Genomic DNA, 25,115 nt, shown 5'->3' with positions numbered 1-25,115 from the left:
GCAGGAGTCTCTGTTTTGATTGCCCTCGTACCCCAAATATGTAAAATGGTACCCAGCACGTACTATATTCAAATATTTGTTGAATTAGGGAATGAGAGGGTGACTGGGTTAGTGGGCTTGTCTTCTCCTTCCCAAAGGCTGGTTCACAGCTTACCACTTAACCCAGGTCCAGTTGGTGGATGAAGGAAGTTGTTTTAAAAGGAGATGAAAACCTCCAACCAGAGGGAGAAGCACCGTGGAAAGCAGGGGTGAATACCAAAGGACTTAGCGCCCCTGGGGACTTGGTCCCCGTCACTAGAGTACCTTGGTGTCATGGTCACGGATAACCGAGTCCATAGTATTTGGGGATAAAGTCGGTAGCTTTTCTTTAAAGGATGAAGCACCCTGTCTCCCTCTGTTCTATTGTGAGTCTTACCGTTCTGTTGTGATACTTCTTGCTGTTTCCTCTTCCCATCTAGCACTTTTTCACTTCATTTGGGGCCCGGGATAGGACGTACATGATGATGTTCCGACTCTGGCAGAATGCGCTCCTTGAAAAGGTAAGTACTGCCCAGCTCCTTCCTTCCTTTGGCCTCTGGACGCACATCCACCTGGAATGTTCTTTTCCCTGGGGTGAGGGCCCCATGGAGAGAGTGCTCTTCCTGTGACGTGGGCTAGCTCCAGAGCAGCCCACGTGTCCTCAAGGTTCTGGAAGTCCCCCACACTTGGCGGTGAGTTCCATATTCTTCCCTTGGTGGTGTTCTGTGAGCAGCCTCATTGCTGCCTGGAGCAAGGCCCTCGTTGACTTCAGGCACTTCCATCCCACCGTTCTAAAATGTACCAGGGTTTGTGGGACCCGCAGGGGTGGAAAGGACTGTCGGGAAGGAATCAGTTTTTATCCTCACAGGTTCATAGAGGCAGAGGCCCGTCACACCTTGCAGAATCACGTGGGGAAGGGAAGGAGGCCACGGGCTGTCAGGAGGCAGAGGGCGTGAGGGGAAAGCATGGGCAAGAGCTTACATTGTGGCTTTTGCAGGAAGGAATGGGGGAGGCAGGGTAAGCAGGCCAACCGGGTTTAGGATTGGCTAGTTTGAATAATTCCATCAGGCTTCGGGACATAGAGACTGTCTCTCGTTGCCTGGCCCTGGGATACCTAAGGCCAGGTAATACTGGCCCAGACTGTAAGGAGCTGGGGAAGAAGGTGGTTGAGGGTGTAGGCTTTGGAATGGCTGGTTACATATGAAAGGTGCACTTCCGGGCGAGTTTTCTATCTCCAGGAATTAGCTAACCCTGGGACAGACGTTCCCTCCCCAGTCAGCAAGGCCTCAGATGGCCAGAGCATCAAAAATTCAGAAAATAGGAAAATAGAGTTAATAGAGCCACCAATATGACTACTCGAGTGTCTGAAGGACTCTGAGGGGACACGGATATTGGCGATGGTATGGCCGCATTCCTGAGAGAACTCCCACTCAGATGCCAGGGGGTGTTGGGAAAGAGCCCCAAACCAGGGAAAGAGACATAATAGAAAAGTTATGTGGTTATAATTATATTATATACATGACACCTATTTATCTACCTTGACTCCTAAACGATCTAAAGTAAACTGAGCAGATTTATTATTTAGAATTTCTTCTAACCTGAAGGCCTATAGCCTGGGCACAAATCCAGGTAATTTATATGTGCTGCGATCTTCTGCCTTTATTAGCCATCAATAATAGTAAAATGATCATGTGTTTGAACTTCCGCTGGCTGGTTTGGATTTTCAGTTCACAGCCACTGTCATTTCTGAATAAGACGGAAGCTCTCACACAACAGATGTTTCCCGGTTGTCCTTGTCCTGCTTATGGTCAGACAAGCCGAGCCTGGAGACTGGGTCAGGGAAGGGTGCGCGGAGAACGGGAATTGTGACAAAGGGGAGGATGTGGTCAGGCAGCGAAGCAAATGTGTCCCAGGAAGGTTGAATGGTCTACGTCAGGGCCAGAGATCGGAGGCAGGAGGCCCAGAGAAAGGAGGAGATGCCTCCCTTCAGCTCAGTGAGGGCCAGCACCTGCCAGCTCAGAGGAGAGCCCTGGTCTATGCCGTTCTGGGCAGTTCTCAGTTGGGAGACCAGAACCCTGGCTCATGGCAGCCTGGCACCACCTACTTCCTAAACCACACCTGGAAAGGCTGGGCTCGGAGAATTCTCAGATTCTCTATCAGATCTATTGATGGGAAACATTCTTTAAGTTTGATGTAAAATGTTTCTTTGTGTTTTGACTCCTGTTTTTCTTTAAGGCTCTTGCCCACTTTCTCGAATCCTGACCCTACCACCTTCTGCCCCTGCTCCCCGTTCAAGACTCATCCATGGTCCCTCCAGTCGTTGGTTTTCCACATTCTGTAGCCTCTTTCCCGCAAATCTGAACCCCACGAGAGCTCACTTTTCTCAGGACAGAGCTTTTGAGGAGGACACGTAGCACTCAGTGAAATGCGGAACTGGAGCTACTATGCAGAACTGTAGACAAACTCATTCTATTCAAGAATAAAGAAGGCAGGGGCGCCTGGGTGGCTCAGTTGGTTAAGCGACTGCCTTCGGCTCAGGTCATGATCCGGGAGTCCCTGGATCGAGTCCCGCATCAGGCTCCCTGCTCGGCGGGGAGTCTGCTTCTCCCTGTGACCCTCCCCCCTCTCATGTGTTCTCTCTCATTCTCTCTCTCAAATAAATAAATAAAATCTTTAAAAAAAAAAAAAAAAAAGAATAAAGAAGGCAGTATTCAGGTAGCCACGACAGGGTTGAATGTGCTGACCTTTGAGGCCCCTGAAATTATGAGAATATAGGCTTCTTTCTAACCACAGGAACTGTCCAACTATGGAATGGCCACCTGTGAGGTCACACCTCATTCTTGGACGTGAAGCAGTGGGGCCTTGCCTGCGTGGCCACTGTTAGTATTAGGAGGTTTCTTTGTGTTGGGGAGACTGGCTCAAAGGACCAAGTCCACGTCAGAAGCTCTGGGATCGCCTTGGCTGCAAGAGTCACATCTATATATCACGCTTAATGCTTGACCTCGTCCATAGGAGCAAAAGATGGATAGCTACCATCCTTAAGGGGCCAGTTGATCCCATTATACAAACCTGAGTTGTGGGAAACAGGGCCAGATTCCTGGCTTGGCTGAAAGCCGTATTTAGGCAAGAGATTGGCATCTTGCTGTGATCCTGAGAGGAGGGAAGAGGAAGTGCAGGAGGTGTTGTTCTCCTCTTAGTTTAGCAAGGGAGAATGGAGGTCAGCTTCTCCTACCCCCCTGGGGAGTCCAGCTCAACTCAGTGCTTCCGTGTAGAGTGGGGTCCCGAGGATGGAAGGGTCAGAGTCCCTCTGTTGTCCCCCACAGCCCCTGTGCCCCAAGGAGCTCTGGCACTTCGTTCACCAGTGCTACGGGAATGAATTGGGCCTTACCAGTGACGACGAGGACTACGTGCCCCCTGATGACGACTTCAACACGATGGGGTGAGCAGGGCAGAGGGCAGCTTGCCGGGGTGCTTCTCCAAGAGGGGCTGGGATGGCGGTGACAGCCTCCCTGGGGAGCAGTGTCTAAGTGATCCCTGAAGGAAGGGAGGGTACCTGCGGGGAGAGCCTCGCAGGCAGAGGGAATAGCCAATGGGTGGCTGGGCGGAATGAACAAAGGGCCAGCAGGAAGAGGTGAGGCCAGGGGCCAGATCCTGAAGGCCTTTTGGCCAGTGCGATGATTGGATTTTACTCAGAGTGGGCTGGAAAGCCCTGGGAAGGCTTTGAGTTGGTAATTGATAAGATCCAACTTAACATTTTAACAGGATCACTCTGGCTCGTGGATTGAAAATAGACCAGGGAGGAGCAAGGGCAGGCTAAGAGGCTGTGGAATAATTGAGATCAGCTAGAGGAGAGGTGAAGGTGGTTTGGGCCAGGAGGGTAGCAGTAGAAATGGCAATCAGTGATTTGTTGCTGAATATATTTTGAAAGTGGAACCAGATCCGTTTTGAAGGATTTGCTGACAGATTGGAAAGGAACAAAAGGTGGCTTTAAGGTTTTCTTGGATTTACCAACTGGAAGGCTAGAGCTGTTCCAAACTGAGATGGACAGCACTACAGATCAGACTTTGGGGGAAGATCAGGCGAGTTGGGTTTGAGATAACCCAAATGGAGATGTCACATAGACGTTTGTGGATGTGAGTGCGGAGTTCACCGGGGAAGTCTGGGTGAGGTACATAAACCTGGGAATTGTGAATGGATAGCCAGGAGATTAGCTAAAACCACCAAGTGGCTGGATGAACATAAGAAGTTCAAGGACTGGGCCTGGGAGCACTCAACAAGAAGCAGCAGCAGCAAAAGAAATCCTGAAAGAACAGCCAGCCAGGTAGGAGGAACACTAGGAGAGCTTGCATCCTCAAAGGCAAGGGAAGGAAACTGTAGGAGAAGGAAGCATCACTGTGTCCCGTGCTGTTGATGGGTTGAGAAGGATGGGGCCTCGAAGCCATACGAGTATATGCTTGAGGTGGGGAGGTAGGTGGAGGCTCAGTGGTGGTGTGCAAGGCACAGAGCAGTGGAAAGCAAGGAAAGAGCGCTGAATAGTGACACTCAATAGTGTTATCATTTAATCTCTGTGAGTATCTGTTTGATTATCTTTACGAGGCGTGTCATGGGTTACTCAGAGTTGTAATGCATCCACGTGGGGTGATTAGGTAAAGTGTGAGTCAGATGTGGATGACGGGGATGAGTTCTCCCTTGGGAGAGGCGGAAGTGTCCCTAGAAGGGCACCCACCCTTATCTCAGCATTCCCCTTCAGGTGTCCAAGGCTAAGAAGCTCACTAGTTAGGATCCAGAATCTGGGCGTTATCACCAAAGGGCACTTGTGTGGGGTCCCATCCTCATCACCGTGTGGGACATAAAATGTATGCTCAGAGCCCAGGCATTTCTGTGAGTGGTGAGGTTGGGATGGGATGGGATGCCACTGGAAGAAAGATAGTTCAAGACGCATAATGGTCATAGGATAGGGTTAAATCTAAGGAGAGTGCATAGAAAAGGTGACTTTGGAGCCAGAAATAATACATGGGGAGTGGAGTGTGAGGTGGGGACGAGGTTTCAGGAGAGCAATGTAGCAGGGGGGTGGTGTTTTAGAGGAAGATCATACCCAAAGCAAAGAAGCAAGAAAGCCCATGGTTTGGGATGGATAGACAGATGTGAGGTTCTTAGAATAGTCGGTGGTCTTGGCAACTGAGGTTGACAGGGATTCATGGTGTCTTCTCTCAGCTACTGTGAGGAGATCCCTGTGGAAGAGAATGAAGTGAACGACAGTTCATCCAAAAGCAGCATCGAGACCAAGCCGGATGCCAGTCCACAGCTACCCAAGAAATCCATCACCAACAGCACGCTGACATCCACAGGGAGCAGTGAAGCCCCCGTCTCGGTATGGGCGATATGACCTTGCTTCCACCCCTCATCCAGTGGCCAGTGTTTCCTAGCTGAGTTCATGCCACAGGACCCTGGCCTGGGGAACAGGGAGAAGGGTGGTTGGTTACCCTGTGGTCAGTTTATTCAAGGAGGCATCCTAGAGCCGATGGGCTCTCTGTTCTGATGGTGTAGTCCCAGGATCCAGAGCCAGGTTCTTGGTGCCTTGGATACAAGATTTTATTTGGCTTCTGAGCATTTGAAAACCATTCCAAATTCATTGTGTGATTGCTGCAGATCAGCCCCTCTATGGAGAACTATCCCAGTCTTTTGTTTTGTTTTGTTTTTTTAAAGGCCTTGATCTGAGGTCAAAATTATATGTGACTCTAGGGCTATAGACCTGTTATCTGTTCACTCATTCAACAATTAGTTTTTTAATTCCTAGATTTATTTTTCCACTGTGCTACACCTCACAAAAGAGATAAAAATGTGCTAAGAAAGGCCTTTGTTCTCTGAGACTTGGTTACAGAGGGGATAGGAGCTTGATGAAGGAAGTGTTGGGTGTGCACTGGCAGGTAGGAGAATGGGCGGGGTTTCTTAGAAAGGATTCCCAGAGAGGGGAGCCTCGTATTCCAGTGGCTTAAGGGTCAGACCACCTGGCCTTAGAATGAAAACATCATTCATCTGGTGCTTAATCTCCATTTTCCGTCTCTGAGGTTGTCAGATATAAAGGCCTATATCTATTCCCTTCTAGGGCTAAGGGGAGAATAAATTAAAATATGCTTACAAAGCTTTTGAGCCTCATCGTAGATGAGTCCTAGTGAGAAGCAAGCCGACAGGTAGCATGGGGGAGGTGTGGCTCCAGGAGCGTTGCTGAGACGGAAGGTACTAACTCTGCTCACTGCTGGGCTGGTGCACTATGTAATGGTGAGCAGGACAAGGTTGGAACCTTCTACTGGGTTCTCCCATCTTCCATGGCAGAGCTGGGGAAACCCCTAGAGCATGACTTTCAGCCCAGCTCCAGAGCAGCTGTGTTGTGAACATGAGGGCTCCCAAGGCCAGGTTCCTAACCTCCCTTTAGAGAGGAGCCCCAGAGCAAGTTGGCCCTGTTGGGTGACTTCTCTGTTTCCACCCCAGTTCGATGGCCTGCCCCTGGAGGAGGAGGTGCTAGAGGGGGATGGGTCCCTGGAGAAGGAGCTTGCCATTGACAACATCATCGGGGAGAAGATTGAGATCATTGCGCCTGTGACCTCCCCTTCGCTGGACTTCAATGACAATGAGGACATCCCCACTGAGCTCAGTGACTCTTCTGACACCCATGATGAAGGTGGGCATTTGAAAGTGGGTGTGCAGAGTGGCCCTTCCTCTCTCCATTTGAAGGCTAACAGGGTGTCCCTGTGTGGAGGCTGGAGTCAGTCAGTTTCTGGGTTTCCGGTGGAAGGGTGGGTTCATTTGTCATTTTCCGGATAGCCACTGCAGGATCCTTATCGTTCCGTATTTGTCTTTCTTTACTTGATGGATCATGCTTTGTCCTGCCATCCAGTCTTGCCACTAAATGTCCCCCCTGTCAACCTGGGCTTGCCCTGCAGCTCTGTTCCTCATAGAGATGCAAGGCAAGGCAGTGGTTATATGCCACAGGAAAGTGCCAGTCAGCTGCTTCCTGGAAATAATGTGATTTTAATAGAAACCTGCTTTAGTGACTCCAGCGTCGGGCTTTTAGACCAGGCTGCAAGAAAAGGTGCTGCTGGGTGACTCAGACTGTAGAACCTGCCCTTCTCTCTAGTATTTCTAGGTAGTATTTCTTACTTCAGTCCTGCGTCAGATCAGCTTCTAAGACCTGGCTCAGGCATGCATTGCCTCTGGCATTTCTGGAGCAGAGAGGAAAATTGTCAGTATTCATGAAATGGGTTGATGCCCACTGACTTGGTGGTAGGCTAGGACTAGTGCGTGTATGTAGACAGTGCTCATTTAAACATCTGTGGACAGTCTCTCCGATGGTCCACTGGAGCGGTCTCCTCACCTTTGGCTGGTTTCCCCACTCCCATCTAGGATGCAGGGCCAGTGCCGATGATTGCACAGGTTGGGCACTGCACAACAACAGGGGCGCTGTGCACATCAACTCAGACACGACTATAACCCCCCAACTGTGCTCACACAGTCCTTATCCTATATGATCACAGGCACCAGCTCTGTATGATTCTGAGCCGCAGGGGCACCAGGAATGTCAGCATCTTGCTCGAGACCACACGCCAGCTTCTGTAGGTGCAGCAATTTAGGGACTACGGGGTGCCGAAGGCTTGGGAGGAATGCCGGGGCTTCAGCAGCACACCTCTACCCTCAGGCACATTCTCTCGGAGCAGATAGAAACCTGAGAAAAGTGACAGGCATTGAAATCCTGGGGGAGACAGCTGCCTTATGGAAGAGGAGCCGACCTTGTGTGGTTAGAGAGCGCGGCCCTGCAGTCTAGCCCAGCCTTCGAAGCTTTTCTGTAAACAGGTCATTCCAGATGGATCCACGTCCCTTCAATGCCCCTGTACTGTGGTTGCAATGCCATGTGTCATCAGTTGTGCTTAACTTACAGACTCTGGGTGACTGATAACCTCTGGGTTCAGGAAGTCACCCTCGATTTAAATTTTAGTCTGAGATCAGCTTCCTTAGGAAGGCTTGAAAAACTAAAAGCAAACGGTACATTCCCATAGTCTTTGTCAAGGAAGGCTGAACAGAAGGCCGGCTCGAGTGAGCTGTGTGCGTGCTGGCAAAGGAGGAGACGGAAGATGCGAGGTCATGAACCGCTACCCACACTGGCCGCCCTTGACCCTTGGTGGCCTGGGGGGGTGGCCCTGGGGCCGCCCGCCCCTCGGCCCTCACTCCCTCCTTCCTCATCCTCTTCCATGCAGGGGAGGTCCAGGCCTTCTACGAGGACCTGAGTGGCCGGCAGTACGTGAACGAGGTCTTCAACTTCAGCGTGGACAAGCTCTATGACCTGCTGTTCACCGACTCGCCCTTCCAGCGGGACTTCATGGAGCAGCGTCGCTTCTCCGGTCAGTTCCTCCCGGGCCACGCTTTGTCCTCTTCTTCCCAAGTTCCCTCCTTCCCCAGGCCACCCGATGGCCCGGGGGCACCCTCTTCCCGCCCCCCACCCCCACGGCCCTGCATGCTACTCCGTCCCCCAGTGCTGCCGCTTTATGCTCGCCCACTGTGCGCCAGGCCCTCGGTGCCAGCCCCGCAGGCTCACTGGCGAGCAAGACCGCCCAGGGCTCATGGTCTCGCAAAGAATCGCCTCATCTCGGGTCACCCTCGGACCTGCCGCATGCGTGAGCATTGCGATCCCCGGGGTACCAACGACGAAACCAGAGCTCCAACTGTTCTCACTTGCCCAGGGCCGTGCAGCCAAGCAGGGCGCAGGCCAGGATTCACACCCAGGACTCTGTGCGTCCCTGCTTGGCTCCTGTCCCACCCCCCTGCCCCTGTTCTGCCCAGAGCAGGGACTGCGGCTCCGGCCGGGCAGAGCTGCTGGGCACCCGACTCCGTGCAAGAGCATCCGGGTATCAGCCTAGCCCTCAGCCAGGAGGAGAGGGCAGGCGGAGGGCACGCGGAGGCTGTGTCTTAGAGGAGAGGACTTGTTCCCAGGGATCCCGGGCCCTTGCCACAGTGACTCCAGTGTTGCCAGCACCCCCGCAGGGGGCCCCCAGACCTCCTGTCCCGGCCCCGGGAACAGTCAGCATTCTGGAGCCCCGGGTAGAATTCCGGCAATGCTACAATGAGCCTCTTTCTGCTTTGACTCCCCCTCCCCCCACCCTCCTCCCGGGGCCCTCGGGCTCCCATTGGCTTCCTGTTGGAGGCCAGTCGTCCATCAGTACAGTCAGGAGTTCACTCGGAGGGGAAATTCAGAGATGGCACGGCCGTGCCTCTCTCCCTCCCTCATTCCAGGGCTCTTGTCCACCCTCAGATATCATCTTCCATCCATGGAAGAAGGAAGAGAATGGAAACCAGAGCCGAGTGATCCTCTACACCATCACCCTTACCAACCCTCTGGCTCCTAAAACTGCCACCGTCAGGGAGACGCAGGTGAGCTGAGCGCAGGGCCACGGAAGAGCAGCGGGAAGAGCCTCTGTCCTGCCGAGAACGATTAAGGGTAGACGCTAGGAAGAAGTTTCTGGGTGCAAGTGTCGTTGGGCCCCGAGGCGGGGACACGTACCAGGCTGCCCATTTCCACTGGTTCCCGGTCCTCCGTCCGGGAGTAGGGAGGACGGTGCTTTTCCCATCTTGCTTCTTTTCAGTTTTGTCCCTTCTCCCCCACAGACCATGTACAAGGCGAGCCAGGAGAGCGAATGTTACGTGATAGACGCCGAGGTCCTCACGCACGACGTGCCCTACCACGACTACTTCTACACCATCAATCGCTACACTCTCACCCGCGTGGCTCGGAACAAGAGTCGACTCAGGTGCAGCGTCTAGAGGGCCTGCGTGGGTTCCCAGGAGGTTCCCGGTGTGCTTGGGTGTCCTCGCTCATGCGGTCGCAGTAAAACGGGGGTTTGGTGAAAGGCTAGAGAGAGACCTCTCGGGAATCGGGACGTTCTGAACACCCACATCTCAGAAAGGGCCTGCATCGTTCCTGTCCTCTTCTTTAAGAAAATACATATATATATATTTTTGGTACCTATGCCGCTGAGTATCTACGCCTCCTTCCGTCCTTCCATTTCCCTCAGTCCTCTCTCCTCCCTCCTGCCCCGCCCCATCCTTCCCCACACTGTCTAGACTTCTCACTTCCAGCTTCTTTGGAGAGTCTTCTGAGTAGACGTCCTTTCTTTCCCCAGTTCACCCAGAAGTAGCCTGTTGACCTCAGATAAACCTCTCCAGAAAGGCACCCACCCGTAATCCCGTGAACACTTGCTGGGTGGCGGAGTGGAGGGTGGTGGTGAGGTGACGCGCGAGCATGAGCTTGCTCACGTCAGGCCGCAGTGTCCCCGAGGACGGCGGGGGGGGGGGAGGGGGTAGGCAGCCTTAAGAACGGGAGCATCAGCTGGGCGCTGCAGTGACACAGGGCTGTGGAGAGGAGGAGGGGGCTGGGAAGCGGGCAGCAGAGAGACCTGTGACTGGGAGAGAGAATACTGGGAAAAAGTGAGAAGTGGCAAGGTCTCATGGGGGGGAGAGGCAGGAGCCCGGGCTGGTGGCAGATCACTCCCCTAAAAGTGGGAATGACGGAACCCTAGAGCCTGATCTGGACTTGCAAGTCTCTGCAGAAGAAGAGAAGGACCCCCACGGCCGGCTGGCTGCCTGGCACCATCAGGAGGAGGCGGCGTGGCCTCGTGAAAGAACTATGGGCCCGGAGTCAGGAGCCCTGTGTGGTAGCCTTTGGTCTGCTGGACTATTCTAGAACTCCTGTTTTCTCACCTATAAAATGAGGATCAGTCCGCCGGTTCCACTGACCTCCAGAAGTGGCCAGGGAGACCAGATGGCACAGTGGGTGTGGTGTGAAGGGCCTTTCCCAGCAGAGGAGGGTCTGCCCCGGAAATGGCTGATCTCGTTTCTGGCTTGCTCCTCAGGGTCTCCACAGAGCTGCGCTATCGCAAACAGCCATGGGGGTTGGTGAAAACTTTCATCGAGAAGAACTTCTGGAGCGGGCTGGAGGACTACTTCCGCCACCTAGGTGAGCAAGGCCGCAGACCCCGGCTCGGCTGCAAAGCTGCCACCATTCAGGGGAGTGGGAAGCACAGAAATGGGGGCCACACCAAGATGGTGAAGGGGTGTCATGAGGGCCCTGAGGTGGCCCCAGAAATGGATACAGAATTTGGCAGGTCTGTGAACACGTGCGTTTTCCAAGAGGCTATGCCTGTAACTTTTATGGGGTCTGTGGCCACCCCCCACCCCCCACCCCCGGCACATGACCTCCACATTTCATCACACCGGTGGTAATTCAGTTTCAGAAAGGAAGGATGAGCCTGTGAATGCGTCCATTAGGACCTGTGACGTGCCCCCAACTGTCTACATGAGGGTGCAGAGGTTGGGAACCTATGTCTCTGCACGATGTTGAGCAAAACCCAGAAGGGGGGTTTGGGTGAGGCTGCGTCCCAGCGGTACTTCCTGAGGCTCGTGGCCGCCCCTGAGGGACCCTTGCCCTCCCAGTCAACGTCCCAGAGTTCAGTGCGGGAAAATGGTTCTCTCAGAGGGGGCTCAGCTAGGAGACAGAGTTGTTTCTGGGGGCCAGTGTGTGGAGCTAGAGGTACAGGCAGGTGGCCTTTTGTCTCTGACAGAGAGCGAGCTGACCAAAACGGAGAGCACCTACCTGGCTGAGATCCACAGACAGTCTCCCAAAGAGAAGACCAGCAAGGCCCCGACGGTACGGAGGAGGAAACGTCCCCATGCCCACCTGCGGGTGCCTCACCTGGAAGAGGTGATGAGCCCCGTCACCACACCCACCGATGAAGATGTGGGCCACAGGATCAAACACGTGGCAGGTGCGTGCCGGCTGGCCGTGGGGACGGGGCTCGGGGTTCAAGCTGCAGGCCTAGGCCAAGACCTACGTATGCACTCATTTTGCGTCCTTGGGTATAGATCATATATAATTTGCCCCTAATTCATTATTCAGCCTCCGGATCCTCTACTTGTTTCCTTTTGCCCTTTATGTTCCTCAGTCACTGCTGAACCCACATGTGGGGTCTGCTGAACAGAAGTTCCCTGAACTCCATGTGCGCCTTGATAGACTCAAACGAGCAGCTTCCAAGTTTTTGGCAAATGCACCAGGGAGAAGCCATAGCTCAGGCCAGAGATGCCCTCCTGACACAAACGTCAGGGAGTCCGAGCTCATGTGGCCCCCACAGGCCCATCGGGGACCTGCCCTCCCAGGCAGTGGACTCCCTTGATGTGTCTCCCTCTTCCCATCCAGCCACACACAACCTCATGTCTTCGCTTGGTCATGGCAACCTATAGCCGTAAGAAGCCTCAGAGACAACTAAGCCAGCGTCTTTCAGGCTATGCTTTGCACACCCCTGGGCGTTCCTCAGGATGGGGACAGGAGAGGAGGAGAGTGCCAGCCTTCCGTGCCCGCCCCCCTCCCCCCCGCTCCCAGCTTCAACCAGAGCACTCCCTTCCATCCCTCACGTAGAGGATTTCTGACTAGCGTGGCATATGTGAATACGCTGACTCTCCGAGTAACTTGCTCAATGTCGCATCACTGGTTACAGACAAAGCCCGAGCTGAAAGCGGTCTCTGGTCCCAGCCAGTGCGGTTGTCACGGCTAAGCTGCAGAGCACTTTGTCCCCCCTCCACATGTCCTAGCTCCGTAAGGCTGTTGAGTTTCTTGTTTGTTCGGTGACTTGAATGTCCACTTCGCCTGACCCAGCCCCTGACCTTGCCCGTGAGGGGCTTCCCTTGTACTTTCGGAGGGCTGGATGTATCCGTCGTTCCCGGAAGCTCTGTGCGTGACTGCTGTCACGGCAGCCAGGGGACTCGTGAGCCACCGTGGTGATGGCCTCTTTATTCTCCCTACAGGGTCCACGCAGACGCGGCATGTCCCCGAGGACACCCCTAACGGTTTCCACCTGCAGAGTGTGTCCAAGCTGCTGCTGGTTATCAGCTGTGTGTAAGGGATCCCAGCTCTCCTCCCCGCCCCTGCCCCAGCACCTTCCCTCCCGGCCTGCTGGCTCCTCAGGCGTATGAGCACCCCTTACCGTGGCCCTACTTTGTCCTCTAGCCTTCTCTCTTCAGATCACTTGCTCTGTCCGTCATTCCTGGCCTCTTTGTTTATTTTTCTCTGTTTGATTTGGCATTTGCTGTCAGCTAGGCCTTCAGGATTGACAACAGAACGCTGTATACAGCATCCATGCCCTTAGGAACTCAGTTTCAAGTGGGTAAGACAGGAAATTCAGAATTACTACACCGTCGGAGAAATGCTAACATAGAGACGCCACACAGCGTCTTAGAAGCCCATTCATTCACTTGTGAGGGAGGTCCTGAGTATCTGCTCTGAGCCAGGCGCCAGGATCGGGCACTCCTGGGCCCACACTTTGGCAGGATAGCCAGACAAAATCAATGACCACCGTCCAGAAATATATGTTTGTATTAATGTAAATAATTTACAATATTGCCATCATGTTGTAAAGCAGTAGGCTCAGTAACGTTCCCAGGAGGATGCTGGGCAGGGAGAGAGGAAGGGGGGAAGAAATGCACGGGCAGGGTGGGAGGGCACAGCTGTCCGCAGTGGAAGCCCAGAGCCCTCCAGGGACGCCCCTGAACCGCTTGGAGCAGGGAGTTCCTGGGACAGCTGAGTGTGGACAGCTCTTCTGCTTGGTTCAGCCTGCTGCCGGGTACACCCCCCCACCTTACCTGGAGGTGGGGGTGAGCATGTGGGGGGACAGGTTGGGGGAGTGGCACGGGAGCTGCCCAGACGCGGGCCCTGACAGCTCTGCACCGGGCACTAGCCTGTCTCTGGCTCTTTCTTCTGTGACACCCCCTCCCCACTCCTTCAGGCCCCCACTAATGCATTTGCAGAGAGGCAGGAGCAGAGACACAGCCAAACCCATCAGGAAGCCCTGAAGGAGCCCTGGGGTGTGGCAGGATTGGCTTTATGTGGTGGTGGTGGTGGTGGTTGTTAAGTCGCTCTGACAACCATGGGGGGAGGCCTAGAGAAGAAAGGGCTGGAGGCAGGCAATCTGGTCCAAGTAAGTGGCAGCGATGTAGGTGAGCGTGACTGTCGAGCAGGGGAGGGACCGAAGACCCGTTAGCCATCTGGTTGGGTAGCCGAGGAAGAGGAAGGACTGTGGTGGGCGCCCGTGAACGGTTGTGTCGTTACCAGAAACCGGAACGGGGCGCAGAGCTGTCCGAGAAGACGCTCCGGGCTCCAGCTGTGTCTTGAGTGGCCGTAGGGCATCCAGGTGGAGGTGACCGGTACTTGCCGATGTGGACCCAGAGCAAGGCGGGGAAGCATAGCTTGTCGATGCTGATTTAGTTAGCGGGAGCATGAGAGCTACGGGCGAGAATGAGACCATCCCAGGACAGCGCCGAGCGTGAGAGAGGAAACGGGGCCACAGGCGAGGTGTGGGCACCACTGAAAGCAGGAGGGCCCGTGAGGAACATGAGGAGGGCTCTCTTCTGCCCTGACTGCGTGTATAACAAAAAGGGAGGTGGAGAATTCTTCCGCCTGTGGCCTGAGGAGCCAAGGTCTTTTTTACAAAGTCATATACAAAGACAGCTGTGAAACCAGGAAGGTTTCCGTTTAGCAACCTCCATTTGAGGGGATTCGTGCTGTTCTGTTAAGTCTCTGGTGTTGGGTTTGGTAGATAGAAAACTTGAAACTCAGGTAAGTTCTCTGTTTGAGCCTTCTCTGCATGCTGACTTAGTTAAGTAGGCTTGCTCTCCCGAGTAAATGGCATAGCATGGCATTAGCTGATGTGGGGGCTTTGTTGGGTTAAGATCGTGGACTTCATCTTCAACACTTAGAGGGTCCGGGCGGCGGGTCTGCTGACCGTGTGCGTGTGGATCGGACCGCCCTGCATCTGGCAGGCCCCCTCTGTTCTCTGTGTGGACCACAGGCCCTTCCCTCAGCTCGCAGGGGTGTCCCTGGACCTCCACTGAGCACAGGCAGGATTTTACACATAGACCCAAATGCAGGAGCTCAGATGTATGCAGCCCACGCTGAAGAGGTGGACATTCAGGTCCTCTGGCGCATGTGGGTGCAGTTAAAGGTGGGGTCATTGAACGTCAATGTGAAATTTAGAGATTGTTCTGGAGAAGTCACAGAGCTGGATAGGGTCAAGGACTGGCAGCTGCCAGCTTCAGGAGTACCACCTTCCCTGGTACTGGAAGCGCAGAGAAGAACACAGTATCTCACAAGCGCGCGAGCACGCACTTTGAAAGGTCAAAGGCACAGCATAAGATGTTCTTTGTTGGTCCTTTTCCATCGTTCATCCTGTCTCCCTTTTCCTGTGTGTGTCCCTACGTGTCCCTGTACCCCCTCGTTTCATGATAAAACCGCCTGTCGTTGGGGGGCTCCTGTGTGCAGGGAGCTTTCCGTCCACTTCTTCACACCACACACGTCGCAGCCCCAGCAGGGTAGGAACCGTCCCTGTTAAGAAGAGGGTTCAGAGAAGCTGGGGAACTTCATCAGAAGTTAAGAACCCTGAAGCAGTGAGCCAGGACTGTACCCAGTCCCGTGCGTCTCGAGATCCCCTTGCTCCCCTGGTCTTCATCTCTCCGCTCCATGAACTTGTGTCCTAAGATGATCTTCTGGCAGCCACTGAGGCCAAGAGAGGGGAATGTCCCTAGTGTCTTGGCAGCTCTCTGTACCCCTGGGTCCTCCTTACCCCCTCCCTGGCTCTGACCAGTGCTGGCCCAGACCGGGGACCCTCATGACCCCTGAGGGTCTGGGCAGGTGCAAGGCAGGTGCAGGGATGCGATTGTGCTTTAGGGCATCCTGCTAACACCTGTTGGGCGGATCAGGCCGATAGTCCACAGCTTCGCCCTTCTGTCGTGCCTTAGGTTGGCTGGGTAGGAGGACTTGCCTCCAAGTGTCACCCTTGACATACTAAGATCTGTCTGCAGCCTCTGTCTCTTGCTCCTTGCTTGCTGGGTCTCCTTGTCCACTTGTCCTCGCTTCCCGTGTTTCCTTCCCGCAGACTCACTTGCTCTCTGGCTTGGTTCCAGTGCAGCCCTCCCCATCCCCGCACTGGTCTCTTCTAATCTCTGCCTCCTCCCCATTTTTCCTCCTCGCTCCCATTAGGATCTGTTTCAGGTACTGGCTCTCTGATTGCTTCGCTTACCCTTCATCTCTTTCCCTCTCCATCTTACCTCTTCCCCCAGGCACCCAGGGTCTGGGTGGCTCCTGTGTGTCTCTCTTTCCCAGTGCCTTCACCCACACGCCTCTCAGTGGCGCTCCTGCTGTGTCCTGGCCCCTCCAGATGAAAGCGCCTGCTCACTCTCCCTCTTCCTCTCCCCCCAGCTGCATCCTTCCTCCTCCCTCCCTCACCGCCATGCTTCAGGGGACCAATGGTCAAGGACAGCAGCTGCCTCTGGGAGGGTGGGGGGTGATCCCTGGCTCTTGGAGGGAGTGTGCATTCTCAAGATTACATCTCATGCCTGTTGCTTTTGTCCCCCTTTGTCTCCTTCCCAGTCTGGTGCTGCTGGTCATCCTTAATATGATGCTCTTCTACAAACTCTGGATGTTGGAATACACCACCCAGACCCTCACTGCCTGGCAGGGTCTGAGGCTCCAAGAAAGGTAATCCTTGCCTCTTCCCTTGGCCACCACCTCCACCCCACCCGGTACCATGCCCCAGCTCCTGCCACCCAGTCTCCATGGGACGGCCCCGCTGCCCTTGGCCAGTGGGTAACCCTTTGGGATGAGTCCATAGGCAAGCTCTGAAAACTGTCCCTGTAGCTTTAGTCTGCTTCTGACCTGGGGCACAGGGGAACCGGGGGCACTGAGCAGAGGACAAAGCAGTCTGATGTGACTCTCTGTCCTTCAGGGGTCTGGGAGCACAGGACAGTCCAGTGAGCATAACTCCAGCTGCCGGGATACCCCTTCTTCTGCCCCACAGGTTACCCCAGTCTCAGACAGAATGGGCCCAGCTCTTGGAGTCCCAACAAAAGTACCATGATACAGAGCTCCAAAAATGGAGGGAGATCATCAAATCCTCAGTGATGCTTCTTGACCAGGTGAGATGTCCCCACCTTCTCTCCTTGCCCTCATCTTCTGGAGATGAGCTCCTTCCCTGTGCTCTGGGAGAGATCTCCCCATCCCCATCCCCATCACCACCCACCGGACCTCAGCCTCCCATTCATTCTTCCCCTGGGCCATCCACTGTTCTGATTTTAAAGTCATCCTGGAATGGGTTGTTGGAAACACAGGTGTGCTCCCGCAGACAATAACAATGGAAATTGGTGGCAAGAAAGCTGTAGGTTAGATGGAAAGACTGATTTTTTTTACCCGCCTTGGTCACTCATGGCCATCTGACAAGCATTTAAAGAGAGAACCTCCTTTCACAGGGATTTATCTTTCCAGAGGGCATATTTTTCTAGTTCCTTTTGCTGTACGCCACCGCCTCCCCCGACCTCAGCACACACACAAACCAACACACAACCCCCAACGTCCTTCTTCCTCAGAGGCTGCGCGGATAGTCTGGGAAGATGGTGGTTATACTGGGTCATCTTTTCGTAACATCTTCTAGTACAAGGGCCTGTGTTCCTTCCAAAAACTACATTCATTCATCTATTTAAGAAAATGATCCTGGAGCAAAATCAGTAAGTTTAGTTTTATCAAAGGAGGGAGGAGCTTCGCTTTCTTCCCCCAGAAGTTAACGTCTTATACAAAACTCCCACGTGGTTGCCAAGACAGCAAGAAGCTACCTTTGCTCTACAAGAGAATTAAGAAGATAGGAGACAAAGGATTTGTCCTGTTCCATTAAAGTTTTCTGTTCCTAAGGAGTTCTTTATGTTGCGTGGTCAGCCAGACTTGAGGTGGAGTCCCAGTCTTGCCAAGGACTAGTTTTGTGACCTTGAGCATGGGATTTAATATGAGTGACTTCACGGTTTCTTCATTTATAAAATAATTGTAACTTCACGAAATTGCTGTCAGAATTTGAGGGCGCAGGGGAGGCATTCGTTAATACTAAATCTTATTTCCCCTTCGTAGCATGGTCTTAGCTCTAAATTGAGGAGAGAGGATTTTAATGTGGCTATCAGGATCCAATTGAATGTGTTTTAGAATATCATGTTTAGCTTTGGAGCCATGGATTTTTTTTTTTTAAACAAAAGGGGTAAATGGCCCAGCAGGGGGCTTAGGAGCCCTGCGATATCAAGAAGAGTTGATAGAATTAAAGATATAGTAAGGAGAAGGAAAGATGGGGGCAAGGAAAACAGGGTAGTCTTCAGACATAGAGAGGTCCAACAGGTAGAAGGATAGATAGATTGCTCGTGAGACCCCAGGGGCTAGAAGTTACAGGGAACGGGGGAGCTTTGATGAGTCATCAAATAAAAACAGACCACTGACAATCAAGCTACCCAGTGATGGAATGGGCTACTTTGAAGGCCCGAGATTGTATCACCGAAAGTGCCCAAGGGGTGACCAGATGATGTCAGATAAGAAACTTACGAATTAAGTAGGAGGCAGTTGGACTGGATGACCCGGTTCTCTTCCAACTCCAGAATTCGGTGTCAAGATGGGGCCCCTTACATTGGAGCGCAGGGCGGTCAGAATTATAGTGTGGTGGATTCAACTCTGTAAGCGTTAGGGTAGGTGTGGATAGGTGTTTTGTTTCATTCCCTTTATTTTTTTTTAAAGATTTTTTATTTGTTTATTAGAGAGAGTGCACAAGCAGGGGGAGCAGGAGAGGGAGAAGCAGACTCCCCGCTGAGCAGGGAGCCCGATGCGGGGCTCGATCCCAGGACCCTGGGATCATGACCTGAGCCAATGGCAGACGCCTAACCGACTGAGCCACCCAGGAGCCCCAAGAGAGAGAATTCTTAATCCTTAATCATGAAGACACAGTGAACCTCCCCCCAGGGGTTCCCAGTGCTAACTTGGCTCTTCCGTTTCTGCCGGAGACCGCGTCCTAGGAGAACCCTTGTCTTAGGAGCCCGGCTTCCTTGAACTCGTTGGCGTGCTGGGGGAACTGCCCTGGGCGGGCAAGGCGGAATATCGCACTGAGGGCACAAACCCGGGACTGGGCGGGCTTCCCTGTCTTACAGATGAAGGACTCTCTCATCAACCTTCAGAACGGCATCAGGTCCCGCGACTACACTTCAGAAAGTGAAGAGAAGAGGAGTCGTTATCACTGACAAGGCAGGAACGGGGTGGTTACGAGAGGCCCGTGCAATACGTGTACATAGACCATATACATAGATATATATAAATATATATATATACAGAATATAAATATATATATATTATATACAGATTTTAAAAAGAGATAATGCCTATGTACCAGGGAGAAGGAGCGGGCCCACCTCCTATGCTGGCCGGCGGAGGGGCCGAGGAGGGCAGGGACCACCTCTCAGCACCGACCTCCCCTGATCCTCCTCCCCCCTACCCCCCCCATCCCACCCTTCCCCTCGCTGGCCGTTCCTGGCTCTGAGAAGGGAAATGTTGTTGAGCCAAAGTGACGCCTGTGAAGACCCTGGGGTCTCAAAGTCTCAAGGGGCTTAAGGTGCTTCATTCCCGAATCCCCTCTTGATTTGTTTCCAAAATAAAAGAAAATCTTTTCTTCCCTACCCCACGCTTCCCCAGGTATTCTCTTGTGAACAGGAAGCATCAAGGGCAAGAGCCAACTAAACTCTGCCACCTGAGCCCCACCCAACCCCCCAACCCCCTGCTTTCTATGGACCATGCGCCCCCAGTTAGGCGGAGGGCTGGAAGGCTGGGAAGGCTGCCCCTGTGGGATTGGGCCTTGAGCCGCAGGCTCCCGAGGACGTGCATGCGGAATGGGGTTCTCCTCCATCACCCCTGCACCTTCCCCTAACTCCTGTAGGGTGTGGACCCAATAAGGGCTGGGAATTTCTTACATTCCCACCACCCCCCGCCCTTCTCTCTGGTCTTCTCCCAGGCTGGATCTGGGTGAAGTGTCACTTTTTAGTGCCTAAAGCCCTATTTTTTCTCTGTGCCCTAAGAGCACATTGTTTATTAGCCAGGATGGAGCATTTTGGATCTTGTTAAACCCTTTTTAAGTGGTTATGAGCCAGTCGGGCCTGTGGCTCTAATTCCTTCACTTTGAGCTGTCAGTTTGATTTCCGGGACTAATCAGGATGTCCTAGGGACATCTGGGGTTGGGGGGAGTGAGTGCCCTAGCATTGTATGGATCAGATCATAGGTTCACACAGAACGTGGTGTGAGTAGTGAGTACCGATATCCAAGCACTCACTTGGCTGCCAGCATCGTTTTCTCTAAGGGAAGAACTGACTTTGGTGAGGGAGACAATGAAGATACTCAGCACATGGTAGAAGACCTAGGCTTTTGGAAGGAATGCATTTGGCAAGGTGCATTGCATTTGTGCAGGAAAAGGCCAGAGTGAGTCTCTGCCTCACGTGGAGGCCATTCCAAATCCTGTTCCTCAGACTTGGGAGTGGGAGTTCTGGCAAAGGGGGCAAAGCCTCCTCTAGCCTCTGGCCCCAGAGAGGTAGGAGACCACTAAGGAGGAGAAGGAAGACCTTTGGTTAGGAAAGTGAGTCATCCAGGACCATTTTGGAGTTGGCTCACTAGGACCCGTACATTTTATCTGACCTCGCAGGGCCCTTCTGGGCACGATTACCATTTTTCATTCACTTAACTGCTATTCCTCCATCTAATGATCAGAGGAATCCTGCCAGCCTCCCAGATCCTCAGTAGGGAAAGGATCATACTAGTTTGGCCAGGAAAACTCTTCCAGATTGCTTGTTCTCCTAGGGGACCTCTTGTAAGGGGCTGAAGGAAAGGAAGGTTTTATCGCTGACCTAGCCTCAAAGAAAAGCAAGTGTGTTCTTCTGTTGGAATGGCCTGAGCATCCCCCTTTGGCAATTAAAGACACGTTTTTGACTTCTCAGTCTGAGAATACAACCTCATTATTAACCTAAGGGCAGGATGAGAAGACAAAGGATACATGCCGTAGGGGAGTAGGCTGAGAAGCCTCCATGGAATCAGCTAGAATGGGTATCCCTTCCCTAGGAAGGGAGATGTGAGGGCTGGAGTTGACTGTGATTCCGGTGCAGGGTGCATATGCCCACAGGTTAGTGGGTCACTACTCATTCTTGTCCAGGACTTTGACTAGGAGACACTCTGGTGATGGTCAGGACTCGTGGGCCTCGGGCCAAAGAAAGAGGAACAGTGCAGACTGCTAGAAATTTTCCTGCTGTAGGAGCCAGAAGCCAAAATTATTTTCAGAAACTTTTGAAAGCAAAAGTGATAAGTTCTCTCATTTATTCCATACATAATTAAATATTTATTTAAATCATCCAATTGTTGATGGTCCCATGGTGGGACCTTTGGGGAGACTTCCAAAGGGTTCTCTGCGGGGAGTAAAGTGATGTAAGTGGGCTTGGCTGCACAGAGCTGTTCTGCTTTTGCTTTAAAACCTCTTCAGCCATTCCAGGGAGGAGTAGGTGACAGGGAGGGAGGTGCTTAGTATGTCCGAGGAACCCTGGGGGTTTGAACTCCAGAGACAGTGCGTACACACCTCAGCCTGCCTCATTCCTAAGAATCATGGATCTCTTGTGGCACTTTCTGTTCGAATAATATTTTAAGCTTTCAAAGCAGAAGGCCCAACACCTCTATTCACTCCCAAACAAAAGCTCCCCCCGCCCACCCCGCATTCAATAGCCTGTCAAAGGCTAACTCACCCTTGCAGATAAGTCTGGGAGTGAAACTGATAAATAACATTGAAACTGAAGCCCAGCAGCTTCGCTTGTAGCTGTTCCTGGGAGCATCAGAACCATACCCTTTCTTTCTTTCAGCCTGTTTTTGTTCGCATAAGGACTCTGGTCACGTGGGAATCTTTCTGCAAGGATTCCTGGGGTCACATTTGAGAGCTTGCACTCTCTGGCACCTCGGGGCCCTAGGGAGGAAGGGCTGGCTTTGGCTGCCCTGCAGAGTTCTAACCAGGTGGAGAAGAGCTAGAGAGTCTATACTTCCACTCCACCTTCCTTGAAGGAATTAACAAAATTGGCCTTGGAGGACCCACTCATGTCTGCAACTCCTCTCTTCCCCCATTCACCTCCCTGGGACAAGGGCAGCAAGATCAGCAACTTTTGAAGCTCTCAGTTAGAGCACTGGGCTGAGTTAGGAGACCTGGGCCTGAGTCCTGGCTCTGCTTTTGGACAAGTCACTTCCCCTCCCTGAACTGCAGTATCCTCATTTGTAACAGGAAGGGGGATGAGCTGGACCATCTGTAAGATAGGTTCTAGCACGGGCATTGTCTTGGAGGCTGGGTCAGAGACTGGCAAGGTAGGGCTTTCTCAAACTTGGAAGGTACTCTGCCAGAAGAGAAGAAGCCTTCTGAGCTAGAGCTTCTCTGGTGTTGAGATGAGTAGTGAGGCAGCATCAGGGTTCCTGGGAAATCCAGGATAGTAACACTTTCTTCTTTATGAGCCAGCAGGATACGGAGGCCTAGTAAGGTAGGGAGAGGGAGATCAGGCATGTTGTATTTCCCAGTATTAACCTAGGAGGGTGTTTCTTCCTTTGTTGGCCTGGTCTTAGTTTGGGAAGGGACTTTCTCTAAGCTAGGAGGACGATAATGGCAAGAAGGGCACTGTCTTGGATTAAGTTCATCTTTTGTCTCTAGCCCATAAAGCCTTTCATCTGTCCATCCTCCCTCCTCCTTGCTAGAAGAAACACTGGAGAGAAGTCATTCCAGGCCCTAGCGCTTCTCTTTTGACTCAGTTCAAACCTTGTTGGGGTTTGGATTGTGAAGCTTTGGCTAAAATCCTTGGGATGCCTTAGAGCACTGACCCTAAGAACCTGGGATTATAGGAAGGGGGATAGGGATCAAGAAACCTCAAGAAGAATGCTTTGCTAGAAGTGGCTTCTTTCCGTGTCCCTGTCCCTGATCCAAGCTTGGACCATGTCTAAAATCATTTGCGGGCAGCATCTCTAGGGTGAAATCTTGGAGAAAGGACCAGGGGGAGAATCTTTCTGGACTTTTTGTGGTCTCAGAAGGATGCTTTCTGTGCCATACTATGCTGCTGCTTTAGCTCTGCAGGGCAGCCAAAGCCAGCCCTTCCTCCCTAGGGCCACCAGGTGGGGCAGGGCTGTGACCTCCCTCCCCACACCCCTGAACCCCACCTGCCCACTCCAGTAGGAAACTTGAGAACCTGTCTTCCTGACTCTCTCCTCCCTCACCCCTTGTCTCTAGGCTGTGGGACAATCATCCCATCCACCACTTGACATCCTTGACCCTCATCCCCCAACCTCCAGCAGGCTGGCCCCACTCCCTCCACCTCTATGTTTTCTTCCAGAAGATGCGTTTTGGGTCCGAGTGGAGCGTTTTTCTGGAAGGCCGTCTCTTTAACACCCCCGCTTCCCTGATGTGGAGCAGGAATTTGCACAAGGTGTAGAGAGCGCCCCTTCCCACCTCTCTGCCCAGCCTCGTTACCTCACTCGTGGTCCAGCCATGGCTGTGACGGGCCCAGCCAGCTCCCTGTCTTGGTGTTCTGTGCGACAGCTCAGGGGTCTTGGGCATTGTTTTCTGTTGTGACTTGAGGTCCTCAGCAGGCCTGGGAGCCTGGATTGGAGCCTTGGCTGCTGGCGAGAAGCACCTTGCCTGCCAAGAGGAGCCGATGCCAGACGATCTGCCCGACATGTGAAAGCATAAAGAATACCGTCATCTCTGCCCCCTTGGCCTCCTTGCTTCTCTCAACACAGTGAGATGCTGCAGAAGCAAAATGGTGGCCTCTGCCCTGGGAGAGACAGCTGGCTCTGTCTGGGGAGTTGGCCCTGGGCTCGGATGCCACGTGCTGAGATTGCCTAGCAAAAGCAGCCGTTTTTGCCAACGGTAGTGTGGCTCCCCACATTTCCCTGTCCTGCACTCTAGGGCCAGACCACTCTCTGCATGGACCAGATCATCTTCCCAAACCCATGGTGCTTCCCCCCCCCCCGCCCACTCAACCTAGACTCCAAGATGGGGAGAGATGGGTCAGAGGCCCCAATGGCCCCTGGATGATCCTGACAAGGGGTGGAGTGGGGTGGGGCAGAGGGAGCAGTCCCCAACACCTGCATTGGGCCATATATGGGAAAGAACACAGGTTGATTGCAGTCGAGTTGTCTGGCCATCTGTATTTGGATCTAGAACTGTACTTTGCCTGGCGCTGTGCGCAAGGTCTGAAAACTTAACTGCTATTACCTAGAACCGTACACAGCTTCCCAGCCAAATCTTAATGTAAAGTAGCTAGAGCCATGGAAGTACAGTATGAATTAAACGAAAAAAGTATTGAACTACAAATAATAAATGGTGTGTGTGCTTATTGCTCAATTCATTAGTGCTCATCGTCCCAAATGTTTTTGGTCCTCCCAGATGTGATGAGGGCAAGCCCAAAGGAGTTGGGGGGGGGGCATGCCCATACACATATGCCCAGCCATCTGCCCAACATCTAGGATGCCCTTTCCTAGGAAGGCAGGCAGCCTGATAAAGTCAGATGGATAAGAAGTTTTAGAATCAGACCAGAGTACGGATTGCAGCATCACTATTTATCAGCTTTGTGACCTTGGTCCCCATCCATTATTCCAAGCCTCAGTTTTTTAGAGATATACAAAATGTGTGTGTGTGTTTCTTCATATAGTGGCTGGTACTATACTAAGATAATTTTTATTTCATTATTAACCAGTACTTTCTAAAAGATTTATTTATCAGAGAGAGAGCGGGGGAGGGGGGGCGGGGAGAGGGAGAGAATCTCAAGCAGACTGCACGCTGAGCATGGAGCCCAGCGTGGGGCTCAGTCTCACAACCTTGAGATCACGACCTGAGCCACAACCAAGAGTCGGGTGCTCAACCAGCTGCACCACCTAGGAACTCCAAGCAGTACTATTATTAAAGAAGCATATTATCATATGCTATGAACCCCAATGACAATGTCCTACTTAACTTTTCCCTTTCGTGCCTTGGCACTTCAGGAAGATGGACACTGAGAGACAGCTTTGCCTTATTTCCTTGTTAGCCTGGACTGGTCGGGGGATCTGGCCCCCTCCCCTCATTAGGTCTTTCTTGGAGTTATCCCCTCACCACGTGATGGGAAACTTACTTGGTGTCAGGCGGGAGGGAGGACTGGCGACTCTTGTGTTCCTTTGATTT

General features: G+C 52.8%; 1 protein-coding gene across 12 annotated transcripts in view; it reads left to right on the top strand.

The window, feature by feature from the left end:
* GRAMD1B (GRAM domain containing 1B) overlaps positions 1 to 24,276 on the top strand; it is a 232,969-nt gene extending 208,693 nt beyond the window's left edge. For 10 of the 12 annotated variants that reach the window (XM_078058832.1, XM_078058831.1, XM_036081707.2 and 7 more), the window contains 13 exons: positions 459 to 539; positions 3,342 to 3,457; positions 5,233 to 5,389; positions 6,508 to 6,697; positions 8,268 to 8,411; positions 9,320 to 9,438; positions 9,673 to 9,815; positions 10,917 to 11,020; positions 11,625 to 11,828; positions 12,862 to 12,952; positions 16,478 to 16,585; positions 16,833 to 17,022; positions 19,054 to 21,644. In XM_078058832.1, coding sequence (XP_077914958.1) covers positions 459 to 539; positions 3,342 to 3,457; positions 5,233 to 5,389; positions 6,508 to 6,697; positions 8,268 to 8,411; positions 9,320 to 9,438; positions 9,673 to 9,815; positions 10,917 to 11,020; positions 11,625 to 11,828; positions 12,862 to 12,952; positions 16,478 to 16,585; positions 16,833 to 17,022; positions 19,054 to 19,143 — 1,737 coding nt within the window. In that variant the 3' untranslated portion in view covers positions 19,144 to 21,644. Of the gene's footprint in view, positions 1 to 458; positions 540 to 3,341; positions 3,458 to 5,232; positions 5,390 to 6,507; positions 6,698 to 8,267; positions 8,412 to 9,319; positions 9,439 to 9,672; positions 9,816 to 10,916; positions 11,021 to 11,624; positions 11,829 to 12,861; positions 12,953 to 16,477; positions 16,586 to 16,832; positions 17,023 to 19,053; positions 21,645 to 23,183 lie in introns of those variants that run through there. The other 2 variants (XM_078058830.1, XM_036081711.2) reach the window with 2 other exon arrangements.
* Positions 24,277 to 25,115: the final 839 nt, after the last annotated feature.

Source organism: Halichoerus grypus, chromosome 11 (genome assembly GCF_964656455.1).
Source record: "Halichoerus grypus chromosome 11, mHalGry1.hap1.1, whole genome shotgun sequence".
Taxonomy (NCBI): domain Eukaryota; kingdom Metazoa; phylum Chordata; class Mammalia; order Carnivora; family Phocidae; genus Halichoerus; species Halichoerus grypus.
This window is presented reverse-complemented; position numbering and strand designations above follow the sequence as displayed.